The 22,109-nt window shown below is 47.2% G+C and overlaps 1 protein-coding gene across 1 annotated transcript in view; it reads right to left on the bottom strand.

Annotated features, from left to right (window-relative positions):
- Positions 1-2,809, bottom strand: part of LOC148540381 (uncharacterized) — a 62,743-nt gene extending 59,934 nt beyond the window's left edge. Inside the window, exon 1 of the mRNA XM_088444562.1 lies at positions 2,732-2,809. Coding sequence (XP_088300688.1) covers positions 2,732-2,809 — 78 coding nt within the window. The remainder of the gene's footprint in view (positions 1-2,731) is intronic.
- Between the last annotated feature and the right edge of the window lie 19,300 nt (positions 2,810-22,109).

Raw genomic sequence — 22,109 nt, 5'->3', positions numbered from 1 at the left:
TCGCAAGCCCGATGGTCGCGATGGTCAAGACCATCGCGACCATCATCATGGACCATGAGGACGCTCCAAAAAAAGGTAGGAGGGCCTTGATTCAGAGCGAGAACTCTGGTCAGAGCGTTCAGCTCTGAATCAGGCCAACAGTCTGGGTCAGTGCAGACAGTGCCAATTTTTTTTAATTCTTTTCCAGGTCTTAAACCCGGGACAAGCACTGTTGCAAGGCGATCGCCTAACCTCTAGCCCACATGCCAGCACACATAGCGGGCTCATCCTTGGGCACTCCACCCACCCGCTGCTGTTTTTAATAATAAAAAATGTGTCTTCCTTTCAAAATATTATACTAGTACATATATACACAGTACTCCACCATTAGAGAATTATTCATCCCATCTCATTGAAAGCTGTGCGTGCATCTCATTAATCACAGTATTGGTTATAACATCATAACAACACAGCAACTACACTACTGCACAGTTATGTAAAGTATGTGTACTGATTTGCATCCCGTTCTAAGAGCTTATGTGATGACAAAAAGATTGGTTGTGCGAACATGCAAATACAGTGCGTGAATGTGATATCCATCCAATTTAACAGTATGGTATTCAGTACGAATTACATCAGTGGAGCACTCGCCACCCAGCGGTTAAGCACTGTATTACATGCCGTAGTGTATTTTTCGTTGGAGAATACCACGGTACGCCAAAGTCCAGCCATCACCTAACGTTCCATGGCGCGACACAGAGGCCTGAATGATGCGCTATGAGCCACAAACTAGCTGGGCACATCTGTAATTTGGGCCTGTTTATGTTCCTACAGTATTATTAACCTCAATGACATATATGTCCAGTCATTTCCAGTCATTTTTGACCACCTCACAGCTCACAATATTGATTTCATCTAGTTTAGACCAAAAGGTTGCACCGAGCTAGCTGTCAGACTAAGCTAAGCGACAGCAGTGGGTGGCAGAAACATGTGGCAGTGCAGCTTCCAACATGGCACAGAATGGCACTGCAGTGGTAGACAGAATGGCAGTTTAATAAACTATACGAACTTATAAGAAGTTTAAAAACCAAGAATGTTTTCATCAATCAAGAATTAGGTCAGAGTCCTGAAGGAGTTGGAGTATGTTTATGGACTGAAGACAGGGGAAGGTCAGAGCGATTGATCAGTTTGTACATTTGTTTATTTTAATGTTTTGATCCTAATGAAAATGTATGAGGGAGGATCAATGTAGTATCTAGTTCTTCAGTTCCTGAAAGACATCTGTGATCTGGAGGAGGTTTTTTGAACATCTAATAGAAATGAAGTGGCCTAGCTTGTGGAGGTGCTGCTAAATAGTACACACTGTAAACAGATGTTTACTTTGTGCCCAGGGAGGTTGGTAGGGATAAAGGGACCAAGATTTGCTGAGTAAATCAGCATGTAACTCTCAAGCTGAACTACAACTCCCAGCATCCGTGCTATTTGTCGGGCCAGCTGGAAGTTGTTTGCCAACAATGAGTGGCGTGCGTCAGGTTACCTCAGCCTGCTTTGTGCACGGTATATATCATGTAAATATGTATGTATGTGACCCATATACACAACTAATTGTTGTGTTAAACGTATTGCACTTTATTGCACATATCCTGGCAGGAAGATGCTCTGTCCTGCTGCTCATATTTCTGGTCTCTCACATGACACCCACCATCTACATTATCCAGTTATTCCATTTTGAGTCACCTACATACAAAAGAGGCAAGCGTTTATTGTGCTTAACCGTTATTTATAACAGCCTATCAATTCACCAGGGTTCTGGGGCAACCGAACGGGGTTGGGGGGCAATGAAAAAGCTGGGTAAATTTGAAAATCTACCATGTTTTGCCCACCCAATCAACTTGGTGGTTCAGAATTTTTTTTTTAACAAATGGAAGGAGCATACAGGGAATGCTGTCTGTGGCCATAAAAAAATTCTAGATATTTTTGAAATTCAGCAACTGCACATCGAAGACTTCAGCAACTGTAGCAGTTCAACTTCCAACATGGCACATCAAGAAACAAATGTTTTTATTAATCAAGACTGAGGCCTGAGGGAGTTGGATATATGTCTGTAGTTGAAGGAAGGGAAAGGAACGTTAATTCGTAGTAAATTTAATTTAAGTTTTGGATTCCAAAGCAAATTTATGAGGGAGGAGAGGAGGCATTTACAAAAAATATTTGAATCATTCACATCAGTCCTTGGCCCACATGAGCTCGTTGGTGGTTTTGCATTTTTTTTTTAAATGATATGGGCATGCAGGAGAAGCTGTCTGTGGCCATAAACATTTGTGTACATTTTCGGCATTCAGCAGCCGCATGTCGAAGATTTCAGCAGCTGTGGCAATTCAACTTCCAACATGGCCCTTCAGGAAACAAATTTTTAATTAATCAAGAGGCCTCAGGGAGTTGGAGTATGTATGCAGTTGAAGGCAAGGAATTGAAGGGGTGATTCGTAGTAAATTTAAATAAAGTTTTGGATCCTTAAGCAAATTTATGAGGGAGGAGGGTAGGCATTTACAAAAAATATTTAATCATTCACGTCCTAGCCCCAATTGAGCTCTTTGGTGGTCCGCATTTTTATTTTTTTGAATGAAAGGGGCATGAATGAGATGCTCTCTGTGGCTATAAATGGTAGGGAGACAGAGTTTACATTCTAACATGGTCTATAAAGAAGGTATGGGTTGTGTCTGAATTAGAGATGAGCGAGTCCGGTTCTCACCTGAACATCTGCCGTCACCACAGGCACCAATGCACTGAGGACGCCACTGGTGTTCTCCACTGTGGACACCGCTAGCATCCCCACACTACCGATACTGCTGTCACAGTAAGTGCACTATTAGTGTATCCAACCCACACTGCATCTGATTTGGAATGAAACCTGCACTGTATCCAACCCACACTGTATCCAACCTGCACTGTATCCAACCCACACTGTATACTGCACCAACCTGCACTGTATCCAACCCACACTGTATCCCGCACTGTATCCAACACCATATCTGACCTGCACTGTATCCAACCCACAATGTATCCTGCACTGTATCCAACCCGCACTGTATCCGACTTGCACTATAAACTGCACTGTGTCAGACACGCACTGTAACTGAATGACACTGTACCCCGCACTGTATCTGACCTGCACTGTATTCCGCAGTATATCAGACCCGCACTGTATTCCACATTGTATCCGACCTACACTGTATCCAACCCACACTGTATACTGCACTGTATCCGGCCTGCACTGTATCTAACCCACACTGTATCCTGCACTATATTAGACCCACATTGTATACTGCACTGTATCCAACCTGCATTGTATCCAACCCACACAGTATCTCGCACTGTATCCAACCCACACTGTATCCAACACCTTATCCGACATGCCCTGTATCAAACCCACAATGTACAGTATCCTGCACTGTATTCGACCCGCACTGTATCCGACCTGCACTATAAACTGCACTGTATCAGACACGCACTGTAACCTCGCACTGTATCCGGCCTGCACTGTATCCCGCACTATCAGACCCGCACTGTATTCGACCTGCACTGTATTCAACCCACATCGTATACTGCACTGTATCCTGCCTGCACTGTATCTGACCCACACTGTATCCCGCACTGTATCTGACTTGCACTGTATCCAACCCACACTTTATACCGCACTGTGGGCCTGATTCAGCAAGGAACGCATGAATGTAGACGCACGCACCCATCCACTGCAAGTACAGTATATGCTAATAAATGCATACGCACGCAGAATAAGCAGATGCCTAGCAATATACAATACCACTCTTTCCCTTAATGTGCGCCCTGTTATACCATGCAAGACAGCGGAAACATCGGTAACATTGAGAACCATCAAATACATTAGCATAATAGTGGTTGACCTGACTTCACGCAGGATTTCTGCCACTTCTTGCGTGCAACTAGATCTTAAGCTTCATCCGTTGCCGCAAGGGATTAAATATGCCAGCGTTTGCTCGACCCCCCCACAAACAGCACTTCCTGTCGATCATTGTGCTTTGGATCTGCGTAGCCTCTGCAAACGCAGTTCCCATAGCAGTAGCTAGTTCGCGCAATGCGATGCATACGCATGCGCTGTATGCAACAATCGGCCCCGTTTGTGTGCATCTACATCCGTGCATTCCTTGCTGAATCAGGCCCTGCATCCGACCTGCACTGTATCCCGCACTGTATCCAACACAATATCCAACCTGCACTGTATCCAACCCATACTGTATCCTGCACTGTATCCGACCTGCACTATAAACTGCACTGTATCAGACACGCACTGTAACCGAATCACACTGTACCCCGCACTGTATCCGACCTGCACTGTATCCCGCACTATCAGACCCACACTGTATCCCGCACTGTATCCAACACAATATCCAACCTGCACTGTATCCAACACATACTGTATCCTGCACTTTATCCAACCTGCACTATAAACTGCACTGTATCAGACACGCACTGTAACCGAATCACACTGTACCCTGCATTGTATCCGACCTGCAAAGTATCCCGCACTGTATCCAACACAATATCCACTGTTTCCGACCTGCACTGTATCAGACACGCACTGTAACCGAATCACACTGTACCCCGCACTGTGGCCCTGATTCAGAGCCGGACAGTCTGACAGAGCGCTCGTTCTGAATCAGGGCCATCCTTCTTGATTTTTAGAGCGGCCTCCTGGCCGCTCGTATAGCTGTGGGTGACCACCCACAGCTATAGCGAGCGGCCAGGAAGATGGTTGCGATGGTCAAGACCATCACGACCATCGGGCTTGCGACGAGACCCTTGTGGTAGGGTCTCGTTGCCGCAAGCCCTAGAGTGCTTTCGGCTCAAACAGAGCTAAAGCACTCCCAATGACATCACTTGTGATGTCAGTGGGGCCGGCCCCAGGTGGTAGGTGTTCCCATGGAAGCACCTCTGTCTGGACAGCTACGCCCCCGGCACGCCCACCAAAGGGGGCGTGCTGTCACTCAACATCGACAGCCCCCCATTTGGTACGAGACCCGGAGCGACGGTTTGCCCATCGTGTGCATGCGCGCTGGGCCAGCATCGACCCTCTTGCGAGCGCTCAGCGCTCACGAGCGGGTCTGAATCAGGCCCTGTATCTGACCTGCACTGTATCCCGCACTATCAGACCCACACTGTATCCCACACTGTATCTGACCTGCACTGTATCCAACCCACACTGTATACCACACTGTGGGCTTGATTCACTACGGGTTGCAACTGCGAAGGCAATTGCGATTACACACGCAGTTAAACTGCGATAGTATGCTGCTAATCCATTGTGATCGCTATCCCGTTGCAGTGCTGCACAAGGACGCCCACTTTACTTAGCACACATCCATAATGTTTAACAAGACTGCAAAACCATCGGTACAATGGAGTACCATCGCAGCCTCACGCACACTTGCACAAGCTCTGACCTTACTCAGGAATTGATCACTTTATTGCACGCTATGAGTATTGAAGCTGTGTATGGCATCGCAGTGGGTAATTTATGCAAGCCCCTGTAATGGTGTTTGAATACACTAGGACACTTGCGTTTCATTGAGCACCCCCACGTCACCTCCCACAAACGGCACTTCCTGTCAATCACTCTGGGATGGGTCTGCATAGTCACTGCGATTGCAGTCCCCAACGCAGTGGCTGGTTTGCACACGCGCACTGCGATGCATACGCATGCACAGAATGCAACAATTGGTTGATTACGTGCTTAATCACATTGCGATCACGCATGCACAGAGGAATCTATCGCCAAGTCAGTGACAGACTGTCAGCGTTTGGGGGTGGTAATGGGAAGTGGTCACAAATGCAGGTGTGCCTGTCTGTTTAAATGCTGTTACATGGACGTGCATAAATTAGCCACTGTAATTGCATATGCAGCTCTGAGTGTCAAAAGAGCTCCCATGGCTGCGGCAGGCAAGACCTACCGCAAGGGTAAGATGGCCGCCGATGTTACCGATGTTTACATAGGTATGTGTAGTGGCATGCAGGTGAGAAGACAGCAGTGGGCGTCTTAATGCTCAAGTAATCTTTGCTGACATTTGCATATTTTTGCAACCGCGTTGCATACGAATACGCCGTTGCGATCACATTAGCGTCCATCTAGAATCAGGCCCTATTTCCTGCACTGTATCTGACCCGCACTGTATCCAACCCGCATTGTATCTGACCGGCACTGTATCTGACCGGCACTGTATCTGACCAAAACTGTACCCTGCACTGTATCTGACCCGCACTGTATCTGACCTGCACTGTATCTGACTGATACTGTACCTTGCACTGTATCCAACCCTAGTGTTCCCGCTAGGCAGAAGGAGGGCAAAAAGCGCCCTGCCCTCACAGCCTGCGGGTGCCGTCTTCACCTGTGGGACACTGCGTGGAGAAATGTGCGGTGACCTGGTCACCGCCGGAGAATAGACGCCGGGCGCATGTGCCCGGCATCGATTCTCCCTGTCTGCAGTGCTTGGGGGCTGCCTGGCGTGTCTGTAAGTGCCGGGCACACCCCCAAGTATGATGAAAAAGGGGACGTGTCTTATAGATACGCCCCCTTTTTACGGCCACGACCCCTTTTTGGAAGCGCGAGCGCACAAACATGCCCTCTCTAGCTCCGGCGCCCTGCCTGCCGCCGGAGCTAGAGTGGACACTACAACCCGTACTGTGTCCAACCCGCACTGTGGGCCTGATTCAGAGACGAACGCTCTGACCAGAGCACTCGCTCTGAATCAGGGCCCTTCTACCTCATTTTGGAGCGGCCACATGGACGCTCGCATAGTGAGGGTTGCCACCCACAGCTATAGCGAGCGTCCATGATGATGGTCGCGATGGTCAAGACCATCGCGACCATCGGGCTTGCGACGAGACCCTGCGGTAGGGTCTCGCTGCCGCAAGCCCTGGAGTGATTTTGGCTCTATCAGAGCCAAAATCACTCCCACTGACATCACTAGTGATGTCAGTGGGAGTGACATCACTAGTGATGTAAGTGGGAGTGACATCACTAGTGATGTCAGTGGAGCCGGACCCAGACGGTAGGCGTCCCCCTTTGGTGGGCGTGCTGTCACTCACCATCGACAGCACGCCCCCTTTTGTGCGAGACCCGGAGCAACGACTTCCTCGTCGCTCGCCGGGTCTCGCGCATGTGCACTTCGGCACCATCGACCCGCTTGCGAGCGAACAGCGCTCGCGAGCGGGTCAGAATCAGGCCCTGTATCCGACCCGCACTGTATCTGACCCGCACAGTACCCTGCACTATACCCTGCACTGTATCTGACTCGCACTGTATCTGACCGACACTGGGCCTGATTCAGAGCCGAATGCTCTGACCAGAGCGCTCGCTCTGAATCAGGGCCCTCCGCCCTCAACTTGGAGCGGCCTCATGGATGCTCGCATAGCTGTGGGTTACCACCCACAGCTATAGCGAGAGTCCATGATGATGGTCGCGATGGTCAAGACCATCGCGACCATCGGGCTTGCGACAAGACCCTGCGGTAGGGTCTCGCTGCCGCAAGCCCTGGAGTGATTTTGGCTCTATCAGAGCCAAAATCACTCCCACTGACATCACTACTGATGTCAGTGGGGCCGGACTCAGACGAGAGGCGTTCCCATGGGAACGCCTCTGTCTGGCAGCCATGCCCCCGGCACGCCCACCAAAGGGGGCGTGCTGTCAGTCACCATCGACAGCACGCCCCCTTTGGTGCGAGACCCATAACGACGGCTTGGCCGTCGTTATTCGGGTCTCTTGCATGAGCATGACGGAGCTCCCTCCGTCGTGCGCATGCGCAATTCGGCACCATCGACCCGCTTCCGAGCGTCCAGCGCTCGCGAGCGGGTCAGAATCAGGCCCACTGTACCTTGCACTGTATCCGGCCCGTGCTGTATCTGACCTGCACTGTATCCAACCCGCACTATTTAACCTGCACTGTTTCTGATCCGCAGGTACAGAACACTGTTTTTATGGTTGGGGAGATTTTGGGGAACTGCTCAACAAAAAGTCTGATTGACTGGGGCTTTACATGGGCACAGAGTGCCACTCATCAGTGGCCCAGCAGCCCCAGGAGGGAAATACAGATTGGGCACAGAGAATAGGCATGTGCTGGGGGCATGTGCACTTGTCAGGGGGCATTCATGTCTGCTGTTGCTATTTACACATGGTTTGGGGTTTTTTGTTTGCTGCCTGTTAACTACAACTACTTGTTTTGATCAAAGTTATTCCAGGCTTGCCGACATCTTGGCAGCCCCATCCGAGAGGGGGAAGCCAGGTTGGACAAACAGGAGGTGTGGCGCGGTAGAGGGGGGCGTGGCCGGGGATACTACCCGGCAATGGGATGGGGGCGTGGACACGGAATCGCTGCATTTTGGCCCCACCCCCATTGCAAGGGGCGGGACCATGATGATGCGATTCAGAGTCCCCACCCCACTCCGCTGTTTTTAAAAAAAAATAGTAATCACGCAGGGGGGGGGGGGTTGGACGGTCGGTGACCGCTAGGAGGCTTGCCTGTCTTTTTGGGGGGCCGGGAGCGGCACCCGATTTTTGGGAACCTTCCAGCCAAATCGGGGGGGTAGGCAAGTATGGGATACTCCACACATGATTTTTAGTACATTTCTGTGTTATATTGTTTCTATTGAAAGAAAGTTGTGATTGGTTATTGGTAATACATTACTAATTTGCAAAACATTTCTAAACAGAAATATCTGCCGTGTGTTTGTGCCGCTGCTCTGTTGGTTGCTTAGTGTAGCCAGCCAGCCTTTGGCCTATGTTGGTGAACAATATTGTGAACTGTGAAGTGGTCAAAATTGAGTGGAAATGACTGGAAATTAATATTGTTGAGGTTAGGAATAAAAAAAGGCCCAAATTATGTGATTTTAGCTGTTTTTATCCAAAACCAAAACCAAATCCAGATCCAAAACCGCAAAGGAGACACAGATCCAAAACCAAAACAAAAAACATGGGGGTTGGCGCACATCTCTAGTTTACAGTATATGTCCTTATTTTTGTATGTCCTGTTCTCACCTATTGTCCGGCACTGCAGGGCACTAAGGTGACTTACATATCTATGATAATAATCTCTTTAGATCAGGCTTTACTATCTAGCATTTCATAATATGTCCGTTTATGTTTATCCAATGTTCTCTATTACAGTACATTGAGACATCCATAGTTTGCTGCATTGTGCATAGATGTCTGTAGTGCATTCACAATCAGCAAATCTAAGCAGTTCACTAGTGCAAACATAATCATTTCCTACTATTCGTGCCCAGCGCAGTAACTACTCTAAGGCATTGCTGCAGCAGCAGTCCTGGCTGTAGGGTGCCAATCATCCAGAAGCAAGGGCCACAGGGCAGCGACGGTGCCGCCCCCAGAGCCCTGCGCTGTGTCACACACCCCTAGGTACAGCCATAGGAGTGCACAGCACACTACATTAGGTGTGCACCACCAGAAAAACATTTCTAGCTCTGCTTTTGGGGGTGTCTAAAACCAGTCAGGGTGCAAGTCCAGCATTACCTTAGAGTCATCAGTCTGCCCCTCCCCCGTTTTCAGGAAGTACAAAATAACTAGGGGTGTGCACCGGCCACTTTTCGTGTTTTGTGTTTTGGTTTTGGATCTGGATCTTTCTTCGTGTTTTGGATCTGGATTGGTTTTGCCAAAACCACCCTTCCGTGTTTTGGGTTCTGGGTTTTGTGTTTTGGATCTGTATTTTTTTGAAAAAAAGCATAAAAACAGCTAAAATCACAGAATTTGTAGGTTTTTCTGCTCCTATGCTATTATTAACCTCAATAACCTTAATTTCCACTCATTTCCAGTCTATTCTGAATACCTCACACCTCACAATAGTGTTTTTATGTCCAAAAGGTTGCACCGAGGTAGCTGGATGACTATGCTAAGCGACACGAGTGGGCGGCACAAACACGTGACCCATCTAGGCGTGAAACTGCAGTGGCAGAAAGGATGGCATTGAAAAACTAGGCCCCAAACTGTACATAATGCAAAGAAAAAAAAGAGGTGCAAGATGGAATTGTCCTTGGGCCCTCCCACCCACCCTTATGTTGTATAAACAGGACATGCACACTTTAACAAACCAATCATTTCAGCGCCAGGGTCTGCCACACAACTGTGGCTGAAATGATTGGTTCGTTTGGGCCCCCACAAAACAAGCTGGCAATTAATCTGTCCCTGCACAAACTGGCTCTACGGAGGCAAGAAGTCGTCCTCATCCTCCTCATCCACAGATTCCTCACCCTCTTCAGTGTTATGTACATCCTCATCCTCACAGAGTAATAATTCGTCCCTGCTGGAACCACAGGTCCCTCTGTACGTTCTGGAGGCTGGTCTCCCTGGAAGAGTTGATCATTCATTTTATGAACATCATCTTCTCCACATTTTGTGGAAGCAACCTCCTACGCCTTTCGCTAACAAGGTTCCCGGCTGCACTAAACACTCTTTCGGAGTACACACTGGAGGGGGGGCAACTCAGGTAAAATAGAGCCAGTTTGTACAGGGACCTCCAAATTGCTTCTTTTTCCTGCCAGTACAGGTACGGACTGTCTGACATGCCTACTTGGATGCTGTCACCGATGTAATCCTTTAACAGACAGACGCACGCTTGTCGCTGCTGCTTTGAGGATTCAAGTGCGGCTACAGCCCACACAATTCACAAAGACAGAAAAAAAAAAAAGAATATTTTTATTGTTTGTGGAGCACACTTTGAGGGTGTCACCACCCTTTAACAGACAGACGCACGCTTGTCGCTGCTGCTTTGAGGATGCAAGTGTGGCTACATCGCATACAAGTCACAAACACATTAAAAAATTTATTTTGATTTTTTGGAGCACTTTGAGAGTTACAACACCCTTTAACAGACAGACGCACGCTTGTCGCTGCTGCTTTGAGGATACAAGTGCGGCTACAGCCCACACAATTCACAAAGACAGAAAAAAAAAGAACAATATTTTAATTGTTTGTGTAGCACACTTTGAGGGTGTCACCACCCTTTAACAGACAGACGCACGCTTGTCGCTGCTGCTTTAAGGATGCAGGTGCGGCTACAGCCCACACATTTCACAAAGACCGAAAAAAAAAGAACAATATTTTAATTGTTTGTGTAGCACACTGTGAGGGTGTCACCACCCTTTAACAGACAGACGCACGCTTGTCGCTGCTGCTTTAAGGATGCAGGTGCGGCTACAGCCCACACGATTCACAAAGACAGAAAAAAGAAGAATATTTTTATTGTTTGTGTAGCACACTTTGAGGGTGTCACCACCCTTTAACAGACAGACGCACGCTTGTCGCTGCTGCTTTGAGGATGCAAGTGTGGCTACATCGCACACAAGTCACAAACACATTAAAAAATTTTTTTTGATTTTTTGGAGCACTTTGAGAGTTACAACACCCTTTAACAGACAGACGCACGCTTGTCGCTGCTGCTTTGAGGATGCAAGTGCGGCTACAGCCCACACAATTCACAAAGACAGAAAAAAAAAGAACAATATTTTAATTGTTTGTGTAGCACACTTTGAGGGTGTCACCACCCTTTAACAGACAGACGCACGCTTGTCGCTGCTGCTTTAAGGATGCAGGTGCGGCTACAGCCCACACATTTCACAAAGACCGAAAAAAAAGAACAATATTTTAATTGTTTGTGTAGCACACTGTGAGGGTGTCACCACCCTTTAACAGACAGACGCACGCTTGTCGCTGCTGCTTTAAGGATGCAGGTGCGGCTACAGCCCACACAATTCACAAAGACAGAAAAAAGAATATTTTTATTGTTTGTGTAGCACACTTTGAGGGTGTCACCACCCTTTAACAGACAGACGCACGCTTGTCGCTGCTGCTTTGAGGATGCAAGTGTGGCTACATCGCACACAAATCACAAACACATAAAAAAATTTTTTTTGATTTTTTGGAGCACTTTGAGAGTTACAACACCCTTTAACAGACAGACGCACGCTTGTCGCTGCTGCTTTGAGGATGCAAGTGCAGCTACAGCCCACACAATTCACAAAGACAGAAAAAAAAAGAACAATATTTTAATTGTTTGTGTAGCACACTTTGAGGGTGTCACCACCCTTTAACAGACAGACGCACGCTTGTCGCTGCTGCTTTGAGGATGCAGGTGGAATCTAGACGGGATTTGGAACCGAGGACACACTACCTCCATCAATTGTCTAAATCCCACTGCACTAATGTCGGATACCGGACGCACGTCTAACACCAACATAGCAGTCAAGGCCTCAGTTATACGTTTTGCTTCAGGATGACTGCTGTCGTACTTCATCCTCATCGCTAGGGACTGTTGGAGGGTCAATTGTTTAGTAAAAGTACTGATGTTCCTACTTCCTCTCTGGGATGATGAACAACTCCCAGCAGCAGCAACAGCACTAGTAGGAAGTGGTTCTTGATCTTTCCCTATTTTATTTTTATCAGAGAAAGTTTGGTCCTCCATTTATGTTATATTGATATATATACGTGCGGCTAAAGCGCACACAAACACAGAGAATATTTTTTTATTTTTGCTGGAGAGTAGTGCACTTTGTGGGTTACACCACCCTTTAAGAAATGAGCCAGCCGGCTCTTTACTTATGGGACACAGGCGCACGCTTGGCGCTGCTCCTTTGTTGATGCACGTGCAGCCACAGTGCACACAAGTCACAAACACAGAAAATATATATTTTTTTGGTTTGGAGTGTACTTTGGGGGTTACAGAACCCTTTAACGGTCAAGCCAGCCGGCCCTTTACTTATGACACAGGCGCACGCTTGGCACTACTTTGTTGATGCACGTGCGGCTACTGCGCACACAATTCACAAACACAGAAAATAATTTTTTTTTTGGTTTGGACTGGAGTGTACTTTCGGGGGTTACAGCACCGTTTAACGGTCAAGCCAGCCGGCCCTTTACTTATGACACAGGCGCACACTTGGCACTACTTTGTTGATGCACGTGCGGCTACTGCGCACACAATTCACAAACACAGAAAATAATTTTTTTTTTGGTTTGGACTGGAGTGTACTTTCGGGGGTTACAGCACCCTTTAACGGTCAAGCCAGCCGGCCCTTTACTTATGACACAGGCGCACACTTGGCACTACTTTGTTGATGCACGTGCGGCTACTGCGCACACAATTCACAAATACAGAAAATTTTTTTTTTTCGGTTTGGACTGGAGTGTACTTTGGGGGTTACAGCACCCTTTAACGGTCAAGCCAGCCGGCCCTTTACTTATGACACAGGCGCACGCTTGGCACTACTTTGTTGATGCACGTGCGGCTACTGCGCACACAATTCACAAACACAGAAAATTATTTTTTTTTTGGTTTGGACTGGAGTGTACTTTCGGGGGTTACAGCACCCTTTAACGGTCAAGCCAGCCGGCCCTTTACTTATGACACAGGCGCACGCTTGGCACTACTTTGTTGATGCACGTGCGGCTACTGCGCACACAATTCACAAACACAGAAAATAAATTTTTTTTTGGTTTGGACTGGAGTGTACTTTGGGGGTTACAGCACCCTTTAACGGTCAAGCCAGCTGGCCCTTTACTTATGACACAGGCGCACGCTTGGCACTACTTTGTTGATGCACATGCGGCTACTGCGCACACAATTCACAAACACAGAAAATAATTTTTTTTTTGGTTTGGACTGGAGTGTACTTTGGGGGTTACAGCACCCTTTAACGGTCAAGCCAGCCGGCCCTTTACTTATGACACAGGCGCACGCTTGGCACTACTTTGTTGATGCACGTGCGGCTACTGCGCACACAATTCACAAACACAGAAAATAATTTTTTTTTTGGTTTGGACTGGAGTGTACTTTCGGGGGTTACAGCACCCTTAACGGTCAAGCCAGCCGGCCCTTTACTTATGACACAGGCGCACGCTTGGCACTACTTTGTTGATGCACGTGCGGCTACTGCGCACACAATTCACAAACACAGAAAATAATTTTTTTTTTGGTTTGGACTGGAGTGTACTTTCGGGGGTTACAGCACCCTTAACGGTCAAGCCAGCCGGCCCTTTACTTATGACACAGGCGCACGCTTGGCACTACTTTGTTGATGCACGTGCGGCTACTGCGCACACAATTCACAAACACAGAAAATAATTTTTTTTTTGGTTTGGACTGGAGTGTACTTTCGGGGGTTACAGCACCCTTAACGGTCAAGCCAGCCGGCCCTTTACTTATGACACAGGCGCACGCTTGGCACTACTTTGTTGATGCACGTGCGGCTACTGCGCACACAATTCACAAACACAGAAAATAATTTTTTTTTGGTTTGGACTGGAGTGTACTTTTGGGGGTTACAGCACCCTTTAACGGTCAAGCCAGCCGGCCCTTTACTTATGACACAGGCGCACGCTTGGCACTACTTTGTTGATGCACGTGCGGCTACTGCGCACACAATTCACAAACACAGAAAATATATTATGTTTTTAGCACTTGGGGGGAGCACCCCTGTTGGACAGAGCACCCCCTGGACAACACTACAGCACCTCTTTAGGACTGGGACACTGCACAGGACTTTGGAGTGGACACAGCCCCTATGGAGAACTGACTGCACAACACAGTCCAGCCAGCCCCTATGGACTTTGAAGTAGTGGACACAGCCCCTATTAACAACAGCAGCACAGCACAACACAGCCAGCCCCTATGGACTTTGAAGTAGTGGACAACAGCAGCACTACACTACACTACACTACACAGCCCTAACTCCCACCCTCCCTCTTCACTGTCCACAGCCGAGTGAGAAAATGGCGCCGACGTGGGTACCTTATATAGGATCCAAAACCCGCGAGACTCGGAAGGCGGGATGATGACGTTTTGCCTCGATTTCAGATCCGAGTCAGGCGGGAAAAGTCGAGCCTGATTCGGATCGGACTCGGATCGGGGGGGCTCGGGGGGGTTCGGATTTCAGAAATCCGAACCCGCTCACCCCTAAAAATAACATAAAAAATGTGGAGGTTTAAGTATGTATAAACAATCTAATGTATAAACATGCAAAAATAATTCAATAAATTTTGAGGAGGGTGATATGGTTATAAAAAACATACATGTTTTAACATATATTAAACAGATTATATATATATTAGGGGTGTGCACCGGCCACTTTTCGTGTTTTGTGTTTTGGTTTTGGATCTGGATCTTTCTTCGTGTTTTGGATCTGGATTGGTTTTGCCAAAACCACCCTTCCGTGTTTTGGGTTCTGGGTTTTGTGTTTTGGATCTGTATTTTTTTGAAAAAAAGCATAAAAACAGCTAAAATCACAGAATTTGTAAGTTTTTCTGCTCCTATGCTATTATTAACCTCAATAACCTTAATTTCCACTCATTTCCAGTCTATTCTGAATACCTCACACCTCACAATAGTGTTTTTATGTCCAAAAGGTTGCACCGAGGTAGCTGGATGACTATGCTAAGCGACACGAGTGGGCGGCACAAACACGTGACCCATCTAGGCGTGAAACTGCAGTGGCAGACAGGATGGCATTGAAAAACTAGGCCCCTAACTGTACATAATGCAAAGAAAAAAAAGAGGTGCAAGATGGAATTGTCCTTGGGCCCTCCCACCCACCCTTATGTTGTATAAACAGGACATGCACACTTTAACAAACCAATCATTTCAGCGCCAGGGTCTGCCACACAACTGTGGCTGAAATGATTGGTTCGTTTGGGCCCCCACAAAACAAGCTGGCAATTTATCTGTCCCTGCACAAACTGGCTCTACGGAGGCAAGATGTCATCCTCATCCTCCTCATCCACCGATTCCTCAACCTCTTCAGTGTGTACATCCTCATCCTCACAGAGTATTAATTCGTCCCTGCTGGAACCACAGGTCCCTCTGTACGTTCTGGAGGCTGGTCTCCCTGGAAGAGTTGATAATTCATTTTATGAACATCATCTCCACATTTTGTGGAAGCAACCTCCAACGCCTTTCGCTGACAAGGTTCCCGGCTGCACTAAACACTCTTTCGGAGTACACACTGGAGGGGGGGCAACTCAGGTAAAAGAGAGCCAGTTTGTACAGGGACCTCCAAATTGCTTCTTTTTCCTGCCAGTACAGGTACGGACTGTCTGACATGCCTACTTGGATGCTGTCACCGATGTAATCCTTTAACAGACAGACGCACGCTTGTCGCTGCTGCTTTGAGGATTCAAGTGCGGCTACAGCCCACACAATTCACAAAGACAGAAAAAAAAAAGAATATTTTTATTGTTTGTGGAGCACACTTTGAGGGTTACACCACCCTTTAACAGACAGACGCACGCTTGTCGCTGCTGCTTTGAGGATGCAAGTGCGGCTACAGCCCACACAATTCACAAAGACAGAAAAAAGAAGAAGAATATTTTTATTGTTTGTGTAGCACACTTTGAGGGTGGCACAACCCTTTAACAGACAGACGCACGCTTGTCACTGCTGCTTTAAGGATGCAGGTGCGGCTACAGCCCACACATTTCACAAAGACCGAAAAAAAAAGAACAATATTTTAATTGTTTGTGTAGCACACTTTGAGGGTGTCACCACCCTTTAACAGACAGACGCACGCTTGTCGCTGCTGCTTTAAGGATGCAGGTGCGGCTACAGCCCACACAATTCACAAAGACAGAAAAAAGAAGAATATTTTTATTGTTTGTGTAGCACACTTTGAGGGTGTCACCACCCTTTAACAGACAGACGCACGCTTGTCGCTGCTGCTTTGAGGATGCAAGTGCGGCTACATCGCACACAAGTCACAAACACATTAAAAAAATAGTTTTTTATTTTTTGGAGCACTTTGAGAGTTACACCACGCTTTAACAGACAGACGCACGCTTGTCGCTGCTGCTTTAAGGATGCAGGTGCGGCTACAGCCCACACATTTCACAAAGACCGAAAAAAAAAGAACAATATTTTAATTGTTTGTGTAGAACACTTTGAGGTGTCACCACCCTTTAACAGACAGACGCACGCTTGTCGCTGCTGCTTTAAGGATGCAGGTGCGGCTACAGCCCACACAATTCACATAGACAGAAAAAAGAAGAAGAATATTTTTATTGTTTGTGTAGCACACTTTGAGGGTGTCACCACCCTTTAACAGACAGATGCACGCTTGTCGCTGCTGCTTTAAGGATGCAGGTGCGGCTACAGCCCACACAATTCACAAAGACAGAAAAAAGAAGAAGAATATTTTTATTGTTTGTGTAGCACACTTTGAGGGTGTCACCACCCTTTAACAGACAGACGCATGCTTGTCGCTGCTGCTTTAAGGATGCAGGTGCGGCTACAGCCCACACATTTCACAAAGACCAAAAAAAAAGAACAATATTTTAATTGTTTGTGTAGCACACTTTGAGGGTGTCACCACCCTTTAACAGACAGACGCACGCTTGTCGCTGCTGCTTTAAGGATGCAGGTGCGGCTACAGCCCACACAATTCACAAAGACAGAAAAAGAACAATATTTTAATTGTTTGTGTAGCACACTTTGAGGGTGTCACCACCCTTTAACAGACAGACGCACGCTTGTCGCTGCTGCTTTAAGGATGCAGGTGTGGCTACAGCCCACACAATTCACAAAGACAGAAAAAAGAAGAAGAATATTTTTATTGTTTGTGTAGCACACTTTGAGGGTGTCACCACCCTTTAACAGACAGACGCACGCTTGTCGCTGCTGCTTTAAGGATGCAGGTGCGGCTACAGCCCACACATTTCACAAAGACCGAAAAAAAAGAACAATATTTTAATTGTTTGTGTAGCACACTTTGAGGGTGTCACCACCCTTTAACAGACAGACGCACGCTTGTCGCTGCTGCTTTAAGGATGCAGGTGCGGCTACAGCCCACACATTTCACAAAGACCGAAAAAAAAAGAACAATATTTTAATTGTTTGTGTAGCACACTTTGAGGGTGTCACCACCCTTTAACAGACAGACGCACGCTTGTCGCTGCTGCTTTAAGGATGCAGGTGCGGCTACAGCCCACACAATTCACAAAGACAGAAAAAAGAACAATATTTTAATTGTTTGTGTAGCACACTTTGAGGGTGTCACCACCATTTAACAGACAGATGCACGCTTGTCGCTGCTGCTTTAAGGATGCAGGTGTGGCTACAGCCCACACAATTCACAAAGACAGAAAAAAAAAGAACAATATTTTTATTGTTTGTGTAGCACACTTTGAGGGTGTCACCACCCTTTAACAGACAGACGCACGCTTGTCGCTGCTGCTTTGAGGATGCAAGTGCGGCTACATCGCACACAAGTCACAAACACATTAAAAAAATAGTTTTTTATTTTTTGGAGCACTTTGAGAGTTACACCACCCTTTAACAGGCAGACGCACGCTTGTCGCTGCTGCTTTAAGGATGCAGGTGCGGCTACAGCCCACACAATTCACAAAGACAGAAAAAAAAAGAACAATATTTTAATTGTTTGTGTAGCACACTTTGAGGGTGTCACCACCCTTTAACAGACAGACGCACGCTTGTCGCTGCTGCTTTGAGGATGCAGGTGGAATCTAGACGGGATTTGGAACCGAGGACACACTACCTCCATCAATTGTCTAAATCCCACTGCACTAATGTCGGATACCGGACGCACGTCTAACACCAACATAGCAGTCAAGGCCTCAGTTATACGTTTTGCTTCAGGATGACTGCTGTCGTACTTCATCCTCATCGCTAGGGACTGTTGGAGGGTCAATTGTTTAGTAAAAGTAGTGATGTTCCTACTTCCTCTCTGGGATGATGAACAACTCCCAGCAGCAGCAACAGCACTAGGAGGAAGTGGTTCTTGATCTTTCCCTATTTTATTTTTGTCGGAGAAAGTTTGGTCCTCCATTTATGTTATATTGATATATATACGTGCGGCTAAAGCGCACACAAACACAGAAAATATTTATTTATTTTTGCTGGAGAGTAGTGCACTTTGTGGGTTACACCACCCTTTAAGAAATGAGCCAGCCAGCTCTTTACTTATGGGACACAGGCGCACGCTTGGCGCTGCTCCTTTGTTGATGCACGTGCAGCCACAGTACACACAAGTCACAAACACAGAAAATATATATTTTTTTGGTTTGGAGTGTACTTTGGGGGTTACAGAACCATTTAACGGTCAAGCCAGCCGGCCCTTTACTTATGACACAGGCGCACGCTTGGCAGTACTTTGTTGATGCACGTGCGGCTACTGCGCACACAATTCACAAACACAGAAAATAATTTTTTTTTTGGTTTGGACTGGAGTGTACTTTCGGGGGTTACAACACCCTTTAACGGTCTAGCCAGCCGGCCCTTTACTTATGACACAGGCGCACACTTGGCAGTACTTTGTTGATGCACGTGCGACTACTGCGCACACAATTCACAAACACAGAAAATAATTTTTTTGTTGGTTTGGACTGGACTGTACTTTCGGGGGTTACAGCACCCTTTAACGGTCAAGCCAGCCGGCCCTTTACTTATGACACAGGCGCACACTTGGCACTACTTTTTTGATGCACGTGCGGCTACTGCGCACACAATTCACAAACACAGAAAATAATTTTTTTTTTGGTTTGGACTGGAGTGTACTTTGGGGTTTACAGCACCCTTTAACGGTCAAGCCAGCCGGCCCTTTACTTATGACACAGGCGCACGCTTGGCACTACTTTGTTGATGCACGTGCGGCTACTGCGCACACAATTCACAAACACAGAAAATAATTTTTTTTTGGGTTTGGACTGGAGTGTACTTTCGGGGGTTACAGCACCCTTTAACGGTCAAGCCAGCCGGCCCTTTACTTATGACACAGGCGCACGCTTGGCACTACTTTGTTGATGCATGTGCGGCTACTGCGCACACAATTCACTAACACAGAAAATAATTTTTTTTTTTGGTTTGGACTGGAGTGTACTTTGGGGGTTACAGCACCCTTTAACGGTCAAGCCAGCCGGCCCTTTACTTATGACACAGGCGCACGCTTGGCACTACTTTGTTGATGCACATGCGGCTACTGCGCACACAATTCACAAACACAGAAAATAATTTTTTATTTGGTTTGGACTGGAGTGTACTTTGGGGGTTACAGCACCCTTTAACAGTCAAGCCAGCCGGCCCTTTACTTATGACACAGGCGCACGCTTGGCACTACTTTGTTGATGCACGTGCGGCTACTGCACACACAATTCACAAACACAGAAAATAATTTTTTTTTTGGTTTGGACTGGAGTGTACTTTCGGGGGTTACAGCACCCTTAACGGTCAAGCCAGCTGGCCCTTTACTTATGACACAGGCGCACGCTTGGCACTACTTTGTTGATGCACGTGCGGCTACTGCGCACACAATTCACAAACACAGAAAATAATTTTTTTTTTGGTTTGGACTGGAGTGTACTTTCGGGGGTTACAGCACCCTTAACGGTCAAGCCAGCCGGCCCTTTACTTATGACACAGGCGCACGCTTGGCACTACTTTGTTGATGCACGTGCGGCTACTGCGCACACAATTCACAAACACAGAAAATATTTTTTTTTTTGGTTTGGACTGTAGTGTACTTTGGGGGTTACAGCACCCTTTAACGGTCAAGCCAGCCGGCAATTTACTTATGACACAGGCGCACGCTTGGCACTACTTTGTTGATGCACATGCGGGTACTGCGCACACAATTCACAAACACAGAAAATAATTTTTTTTTTGGTTTGGACTGGAGTGTACTTTCGGGGGTTACAGCACCCTTAACGGTCAAGCCAGCCGGCCCTTTACTTATGACACAGGCGCATGCTTGGCACTACTTTGTTGATGCACGTGCGGCTATTGCGCACACAATTCACAAACACAGAAAATAATTTTTTTTTTGGTTTGGACTGGAGTGTACTTTCGGGGGTTACAGCACCCTTAACGGTCAAGCCAGCCGGCCCTTTACTTATGACACAGGCGCACGCTTGGCACTACTTTGTTGATGCACGTGCGGCTACTGCGCACACAATTCACAAACACAGAAAATAATTTTTTTTTTGGTTTGGACTGGAGTGTACTTTCGGGGGTTACAGCACCCTTAACGGTCAAGCCAGCCGGCCCTTTACTTATGACACAGGCGCACGCTTGGCACTACTTTGTTGATGCACGTGCGGCTACTGCGCACACAATTCACAAACACAGAAAATATATTATTTTTTTAGCACTTGGGGGGAGCACCCCTGATGGACAGAGCACCCCCTGGACAACACTACAGCACCCCTTTAGGACTGGGACACTGCACAGGACTTTGGAGTGGACACAGCCCCTATGGAGAACTGACTGCACAACACAGTCCAGCCAGCCCCTATGGACTTTGAAGTAGTGGACACAGCCCCTATTAACAACAGCAGCACAGCACAACACAGCCAGCCCCTATGGACTTTGAAGTAGTGGACAACAGCAGCACTACACTACACTACACTACACAGCCCTAACTCCCACCCTCCCTCTTCACTGTCCACAGCCGAGTGAGAAAATGGCGCCGACGCGGGTACCTTATATAGGATCCAAAACCCGCGAGACTCGGAAGGCGGGATGATGACGTTTTGCCTCGATTTCAGATCCGAGTCAGGCGGGAAAAGTCGAGCCTGATTCGGATCGGACTCGGATCGGGGGGGCTCGGGGGGGTTCGGATTTCAGAAATCCGAACCCGCTCACCCCTAATATATATATATATATATATATATATATATATTAGGGGTGTGCACCGGCCACTTTTCGTGTTTTGTGTTTTGGTTTTGGATCTGGATCTTTCTTCGTGTTTTGGATCTGGATTGGTTTTGCCAAAACCACCCTTCCGTGTTTTGGGTTCTGGGTTTTGTGTTTTGGATCTGTATTTTTTTGAAAAAAAGCATAAAAACAGCTAAAATCACAGAATTTGTAGGTTTTTCTGCTCCTATGCTATTATTAACCTCAATAACCTTAATTTCCACTCATTTCCAGTCTATTCTGAATACCTCACACCTCACAATAGTGTTTTTATGTCCAAAAGGTTGCACCGAGGTAGCTGGATGACTATGCTAAGCGGCACGAGTGGGCGGCACAAACACGTGACCCATCTAGGCGTGAAACTGCAGTGGCAGACAGGATGGCATTGAAAAACTA

This window comes from Taudactylus pleione, unplaced genomic scaffold, assembly GCF_031769625.1.
Source record: "Taudactylus pleione unplaced genomic scaffold, aTauple2 ptg000019l, whole genome shotgun sequence".
NCBI classification, from domain to species: Eukaryota; Metazoa; Chordata; class Amphibia; order Anura; family Myobatrachidae; genus Taudactylus; species Taudactylus pleione.
This window is presented reverse-complemented; position numbering and strand designations above follow the sequence as displayed.